The sequence below is a fragment of the Dreissena polymorpha genome, chromosome 3 (genome assembly GCF_020536995.1).
Source record: "Dreissena polymorpha isolate Duluth1 chromosome 3, UMN_Dpol_1.0, whole genome shotgun sequence".
Lineage (NCBI taxonomy): Eukaryota > Metazoa > Mollusca > Bivalvia > Myida > Dreissenidae > Dreissena > Dreissena polymorpha.
The window spans coordinates 45,198,584-45,207,144 of NC_068357.1; the positions used below are offsets into that span (position 1 = coordinate 45,198,584).

At 40.1% G+C, this 8,561-nt stretch overlaps 1 protein-coding gene across 1 annotated transcript; it reads left to right on the plus strand.

Annotated features, from left to right (window-relative positions):
- The first annotated feature begins 1,833 nt into the window (after nt 1–1,833).
- On the plus strand, nt 1,834–7,004 carry LOC127872183 (tripartite motif-containing protein 3-like). The gene is made up of 3 exons (XM_052415515.1): nt 1,834–2,873; nt 3,148–3,322; nt 6,091–7,004. The coding sequence occupies exons 1-3, from the start codon at nt 1,839–1,841 to the stop codon at nt 7,002–7,004; spliced, it is 2,124 nt and encodes a 707-aa protein (XP_052271475.1). The 5' UTR covers nt 1,834–1,838.
- The last annotated feature ends 1,557 nt before the right edge of the window (nt 7,005–8,561 follow it).

The window sequence follows — 8,561 nt, forward strand, 5'->3', positions numbered from 1 at the left end:
ACGAGTACAATATATTTACTAATGAAACTCAATACAGCTATACGAATAATGTCATATTGTTCGTCATCGTACGATAAACACGTCACACTTCATTTGAACTTTTGTGTAGGTCCCGTGTCAGAGGTAGCTTTCATCAGATTTCAAATATCCAGTGTCCTTACATCGGTGAGCGGGTCATATTGTGTTACCTTAGCCCGGGCGCCGTTGATGCCATCGCAAAATCGCGTTTCTGATTTCGTTCACGTCGTACAATGAGATTATATTTTTTTTATTGTGAACTACATCGTTAGGTATATCGAACGGAAATACCTGTGGCTTTAAAGCTAAATGTCTGCATGAATCTTGTTGCCATTTTGGTGAAATGGGTAAAGATCACTTGAATTTAATTCACACTTAATACAAAAAAAAGTTTATTCAAAAATCCAAACTGGATTTTCTCTCTGATTTTGTCGAGGTAGTATCTTGTGATGTAGCCGTATATATTTTAAAATATGTGTCTTGTTCTGAGAAAACTTGGCATAATGCATGTGCGTAAAGTGTCATCCCAGATTAGCCTGTGCAGTCCGCACAGGCTAATCAGGGACGACACTTTCCGCTTTAATTGTATTCTTCGTTTAAAGGAAGTCCCTTTTTACCGAAAATCTTGTTTAGGCGGAAAGTGTCGTCACATGCATTATGCTCAGTTTTCTCAGAACAAGACACATATAATACAATGAATAATATGCGTTTTTCTTAGTTGTACCCGGTGCATTTGTGTAGATGATAGTTCCACAAAAAAAAAGTTGCACGTTCGATATTGTTTTGCCATTTGAAGGTTTTGTTGTGTATTGGAATCGTCATGTCTGCTGGCTGTATGCCCGCCAGTCAGTCAGTCCATCCGTCTGCCTATTGAAACTACGTACAAATATGTAAATTGTGTATGATTTCAGACAAAAATACCAGTGTTAAAATTGAGGATAACCAAGATCTGATCTTCTTTCAAGACATATAAGTAATTTCCACTCTTTCTTCCCAGCACGGGCGATTTTATTATTATGATTTTTTATGAATCGGTCATCAATTAAATGAGTCGCGTTCTAAGAAAACTGCGCTTAATGCATGCGCGTAAAGTGACATCCCAGATTAGCCTGGGCAGTCCGCACAGGCTAATCAGGGACGACGATTTCCGCTTTTATGGTATTTTTAGTTTCAAGTAAGTCGCTCCTTACCGGAAATCACGTTTAGGCGGAAAGTGTCGTCCCTGATAAGCCTGTGCGGACTGCACAGGCTAATCTGGGACGACACTTTTCGCACATGCATTATGCCCAGTTTTCTCAGAACGCGACTCAAAAGAATACCTAAAGTAACCGTTGTCGGCGAGTGTAGCTTTAATCAGCGCTTATTAACTACACATTGTATTCAACCACTGGCGATAGATACGTTGAACATGGCAATCTGCCACCGGGCTTTTTGTTTTAAAGATGTTTAATCTTTTTGTCGTAGCATTCATCCATGGTAGTGGCTATGATAATAGTTTTCATGAATTAAAACGTGTTCTTTAAAGTAATCTTAATTATGTTTAGCTCTACGATTGTTACCAATACATGGTTCAATAAAGAATGGGTATTTGTTCAGGGATATGGTATCAAATGTGAAATATTTGTGTGATGAACAATGGCCGAACTGGGTAGAATAATATAGTGTACATCAGAAAGTTACTGGATTTAATACATTTATTTGGTAATTTCCGACGTATGTTACATGACTTAAACAAGCTGAATGGATTCTATTTACCTATATATCATAGGAATAAAGTGAACAAAGTGAAAGTTGAACATGACGTTTGATACGCCATAACCATGTCGTACCCACGACCCAATTCCCAACTGGCGCGCTATACGCCGAACGAAATCCGACTAGTGACGTCACGGCCTAGCTCACAAATGACGCGCTACACATTGAACGACCTAGAGAAGGAACCGGATCACGAGCTTACGCGAATCGAACGCCTGGCTCTCTCGCGGCCAAGCTCCCAGATGACCCGATACTCGAGCCCGCCACCGTACTCTTACCACTCGCACCTAACGAGCCCCACCCTGATGTTCCGCCCCCAGTCCGTGGTATCCCGTTATTCAAGATCAGGCGCGATGACGCCTAACGTGAAACTCACCAAAGGTAATCCAATGAAATGCAACGTGTGTACGAAGAAGCTGGACTATCAATGGGTCCTGCCGGGTCTCCATAACTTCTGCACCCATTGTCTTGAGGATTACATCCTCAGACATAGTCGCGGGAAGCACTGTCACTGCCCGATTTGCAGGGCCGGAATTCGGCTTCCGAAAGAACCAAAGATTCAACGTAAGCCAATCCGATACCCGATTGGTCCCACGGAGCTGGTTGTATGCGACATATGCGAGGACAATCCGGCATTTTTCAAGTGCTCCGAGTGCAACGAGTACTTCTGCGACAAATGTAACAAGCTGCACCTGCGAATGAAGATGTCCAAAGATCACCACGTGAACATCATACCGTCCATACGAGCCGTGAACGACAAGCTGAGGGTCAAGGTCTTTTGTGATGAGCACCAGCACGAGGAGGTGAAGTTCTTCTGTCGTAAATGTGGCGTCCCGATCTGCAGGGACTGCAAAGTGGTGAGCCACGAAGGTCACCCTACAGAGCCTTTAAAGGAAGCGGTGGAGGAGCGGAAAACGCGCGTATCGGCGGCTATTACAACGGCGAGAGGGCATATGGCTCGACTTAAGGCCGAGTCTATAGAGATATTAAACAGAAAAGCAGCACTCGAGGAGGAAACAACAAATACGACCGGTGAGATTAAGCAGCACTCGCAGAAGATCAAGGACATCGTGGACGAGCACTCGGAACACCTTATGCAGGTAGGATTACGCTTATTCCGAGTACTCTAGGGTCCGTTATACAAATTTGAGTTTTTAAAACATTTTTCTTGCTTTTCCTTTATGTTAAATTGTGCAAGACTGGTATCTTTTTTATAGCTGCAGACACATAATATATGAAATAACCATTAAAAGCATGGGTTATAGTGCTATATGTTTTAATAAACAGACGAAAAAATGAACTTTTAAGGAATAGGCAATTCGTTCGAATGGGCAACGGAGGGATACAAAATGAGTTAGTGTATGTAACCTTCAGGTGGTGAAGCAGCAACACGACGAGAACATCGCCAAGTTGGACAGCTGTCTGGAGTCCGTTACGAAAAAAATGGAGTCGACCAAGGGTCTGATAGAAACTGCGGCCGTCCAGATGGATACGGACAACGACGTGGCGTTTATAAACTCAGCAGGCGAAATGATCGAAAGTTTGAAAGGTCGGTTTTTCTGATTTATGATTTAATGTGTGTTTGTTGTTGTTTGAGTATCTGTTTCCGTCATATTTATGATGATGATGATAATGCTGATGATAATGATGATGATGATGATTATATCGTGTGATATAAAACCAACAAATAATTGCATGGACTCGTCTGAAACTTCTATTTTGTCTATTTATCTACATATTTGCTTACGCTGTCTTTATGTCCTGTAATAAAACCCAAACAAGTGGTCATTTTGCCAATATGCGTTCTAATTATGTCTTATGGAAAGCCAATAATCTTATGTATTGGATGAATTTGTCATAATATAAGGCAATCAAATTGTCTCGAGTATGAAAAAACCCTACACCTAAACAACCAATTCCCATAGGTTCCTAATATTAAATTGTGGTTTTTCGGAGAATTTTCTTCCCTATTTTATTAATCTATAATGTTTTATTTTTGTTGCAATACAATATGCAATATTAAAACACATTACATATCGTGATGAATATTTAGAAACGCGTGCTATATGCATTGATGTAATGCTGCATATCAAACGTATTTTAAGAAATCTTAAACGTCAATATTCACCCCATTTTGGTTCGACAATTGAGAACAACTATTGGATAGCAGATGAACAAAACATGACTCTGATTTTAACATTCAATGAACTTTTTAGCGTTCATTTATTTCATACTGAGCAAGCCTGTTATCCATTTTAACCCATTTATGCCCAGTGGACTCTCCCATCCTTCTAAATTGGATCAATTTATTTCCAAAAGAAGGGGTGTCTGGTATATTTATTTCTATATTTAGAATATTTCTTACAGAAATTTCGTTAAGAAACAGCGCAGACCCAGATGAGACGCCGCATCATGCGGCGTCTCATCTGGGTCTACGCTGTTTGCAATGTCCTTTTTTCAGGACGCTGGGCATGAATGGGTTAAGATGAATATGTTTTCTTCCAAAAAAAAGCAACAAAAGAAATGTTCATCTTAATTATAAGAACATAAATCTTGTCCGAATGCACTAAATTGCAGATAACAGGGTTTAGGCTGTGAAATCTGGGGAAAAAAACCATGCATTATATTACACGGACTTAAAAACTAATCTTTTAACCTAGGTTTAAATGAAATGCAACACAATGTTACATGATACAGGACATTGCCTCAAAAGTCTTCTAGGCTGTTTAATAATAAATTGAGTCGTGTTCAGAGAAAAACTGGCCATAATGCATGTGCGTAAAGTGTCGTCCTAGATTAACTTGTGCTGTTCGCACAGGATAATCAGGGACGACACTTTCCGCTTTTATGACATTTGTCGTTAAAATGAAGTCTCTTCTTAGCAAAAATCCAATTTGGGTGGAAAGTGTCGTCCCTGATTAGCCTGTGCGGACTGCAAAGGCTAACCGGGACGACACGGACTGCACAGGCTAATCTGGGACGAAACTTTACGCACATGCATTATGCCCAGTTTTCTCAGAACAAAACTCAATTAATAGATAAACATCGTATAATTACATTAAGCCTTTATAACGGCATTATGTTGCCATGTTGGATCATAATGATGTTGTTCTCACTTAATAGATGCATCAATGCGCATCGTAGAATGACAGATTAACTTAATATAGAGACTAAATGTATTGCTATTTGGACAGTCATTGCTTTCCAAAAAAAAGACCGCATATGAACAGTTAAAATGTTGTAGTGTTCGCAGTATAAGAAAAAACTCCTTTGCACTGTTATTTTTATTTGTTTTTACCTATAATATGGTATTCCATTTATTAATTTATCCTAGGGCTTAAGATTTAATAGTTATACAAATTAAGTATGTACTTGCCACATAACAGGTTTGTTGACTTCAGTTTGTTGAACGAGTGCCTTTCATTTGAGCCATGCTCTGTGAAAAGCGGGTTTAATGCATCTGCGTAAAGTGTCGTCCCAGATTAGCCTGTGTAGTCCCCACATGCTAATACGGGACGACACTTTTCACGTTAACTTGATTTTTTGTCAAGAAGAGACTTTCATTAAACAGAAGAAATCATAAAAGTGGGATGTGTAACCTGATTAGCCTGTGCGGACTGTACAGGCTAATCTGGGACGACACTTTACGCAAATGCATTAAATCCTATTTTCACAGAGCACGGCTCATTTCAATAGCCTTTGTTACCTTCAATGAGCCCATTGAATTTATGGCATGCATTTAGTTACAGTGAGTGTTTGTTTCCATACGGTCATTCTACGGAGTCCATTGTTTAACAAGTGTGTTTGTGGATTGCATGGATGCGTAGAATTAGGAATACAATAACTGCTACCGGTTTAAGGTTTTCGTTTAAAATACCTTAATTACTCTATGTTTTCGGACATTTAAAAAATAAATCGTGTCCAATAATTTAGATACGAAACATATTCACAAATTACACGGTCTTACAATTCAGAGACTAAAATTAAGGTGTCGGAAAATCAAAATTATTTTTAAATAAATGTCTGTAAACTTAGAGTGTCCGAAAACTTAAAGTAATTACGGTAGTATTTTTGAACTGTAAAACTATCGATACGATCATTAACGTTCATACAAAAATTGCATAAATGGTCTCCCTTTCCCGTGGTGATATAAGCGGTATCACGCCTTAAAAATAAATTTCGTTTTATTTTATACAAATGAGTATTTTACAGAATACAACACTTATCCGGTACAGTTAACGGTAAAATAATTTATCTGATAGTGTCTCCTTATGTTATACTACTAAACAAAAATACATTATTTGTTTCTGCCTTCAGCTGCTGATGTCCCCTCCTTCACGGATAAGCTGTGGAGGAGACGTCACAACTTCCAGAAGGGGAACATCGACGAGATCTCGCTACAACAGTCAGTGGGCGAATTGAAATTCCTGGCGGAAGGACTTTTCGTCCCACTTCCGGCCATAGAGCTACAGTTGTACTCGAGCTTTGAGTCGGACAAGTTCTACAAAAACACGACCGCCATCACGACGATGCCGGATGCGAGCGCCTGGGTGAGCACCGGATACAAGAACAAGCTGCAGCGGTTCGACAACCGGGGGCGCGTCATGGCAGAGGATACGACGGAGTTCGACGTCGACGACATGACGACGCTACTGGATGGGACCGTTCTGTTGACAGAGCATGAGGGTAAGTGTATACGCAAGCTGGGTGTCACGCATATGGATTCTTACTTCGCGAAGACGGACTTGTTCCTTCGCGGTCTGTGCACGTCGCGCGATGGTACAAACGTTATCGTCGTCGGCAACGACGTTCCAATAACGAAGTTCAAGCAGGTGCGCGTGGCTAAGATTCTGATCTACACCACGACGGGGCAGCGCATCCGGGAGATTCTCGTTAAGCGGGGGCTCAGTCTCTTCCGAGTGTGTCACACTGTAAACGGCGACTTCGTCGTCTCAACGGGCCTCTCCGGCAAATATCTTGTCATCAACGCGGAAGGTACCACCAAGTACACGTATACGGCGTCCGGAAGTGCCGACGGCGTTGCATGTGACGCGCACGGACTCACGATTCTCTCGGACCTCAAGGACGATACTATACACCTTCTGGATAGCAAGGGGAAACCTCTACCGTTTACGTACACGCTCAACAAGCCCAATGCTGTTGCCGTTGACAACAGAGGTTACATTTGGGTCGGCGACCTCCACAAAATACGTATAATGAAATATGTTTAGAAACGTACCCTGTTTACGTGATATATTAACGTTTCAGATGATAATGTGCGAATTTAGTTTAAACCTATTTATTTTAGCTCGATTGCATCGAAAGCCTAAGGCTTATATAAACGCTCTCGAGTCCGTTTCCTGGGCCTAGAACCAGTACTTGGTGTCTTTGGGGGAGATCTAAAGAACGCTCTCACGGTGGGGATCGAACCCGTGACCTCCCGGTCGCTAGGCGGACACCATATCCATTACACCACGGCGACCATTAGAATGTGCGAATTTGCCAAAGGCTGCGACAATTATAAGCAAAATGTGAATTAGATTTGCCAAGAGAACGGCTCGTTGCTAAGCAATCATCTTATGTGAATCATGCAAATCATTAGTTCATTTATCAAGAAAAGAATCGCCTTAAAGCAAATTTCTATCCCGAGGCGTTTCTTAGCAAATAGAAGTAATTTCAATTGACCACAACGTGTCTGGTAAAAGTATGGCATTAATCGAAACTTGTTAAAATAAATTGTATTAGTTGTTGTTGTTTTCGCTGATATAAAATCATATTGTAAAGATAAGTATCGTCAAGCAGATGACAATTGTTTGGACGATTCTAATTACTTATAGTGGTTACAATGACGTTTTAATATGTAACCGTGGAGTTTAAAATACGAAATAAACATGTATCAACACCAACGTTGAGACATTTAATTAGTTTTTTTTCCATGATAGCAGCCACTACAAAACAAAGTTTCGGGATATCTATGAACTTACATGACTCTTAACCCATTTATGCCTAGCGTCCTGAAAAAAGGACATTGCAAACAGCGAAGACCCAGATGAGACGCCGCATAATGCGGCGTCTCATCAGGGTCTGCGCTGTTTGCTTAAAGAAATTTCTGTAAGAAATATTCTAAATATAGAAATAAATATACTTGACATCCCTAATTTTGGAGATAAATTGATCCAATTTAGAAGGATGGGAGAGTCCACTGGGCATAAATGGGTTAAGACAGTTTCACTTCTATAGTACATGTGCAGTTAAGTCATGCTACAGAACGCCAAAACCAGTAAAACAGCCGTGTAAATGAGTTTCTCAGGGGATATCTAGTGTGCATGTTTATGTCTGTGATAAAGTGCTGTGATAGATTGTGATAAAACTGTGATTTTATTGTGAAGTTTGTTAGTTAAATTTAAATAATGTAGAAGAATTGTTTGATTAATATGTTTATAATGTAGTTAGCTCATTATGCATTATGTGTGTTTATAATAAATCACATGTCATCCCGATCGATTTTAGCCTAACGTTTGAAATAAAGTCGAGATAAGAAACATGCATGTGCCTTAAAAGACTATGCGTGATATTTTATACAAAAATATAGATGGACCCATTAATATCGCTGACATTACGAAAGTACTATTAGCACACTGTGACGAAAAAAGCACAGAAAAGGTGTCGGTGTGAATTATGTAGTATGATACCTCTAGCGTTAATAAGACTTTTCCAATTTGAAAAACCACAGAGAAACCATACAGGTAAGTTGTCAGGGCCATTTAATAAAGGTCGAGCTATATGCG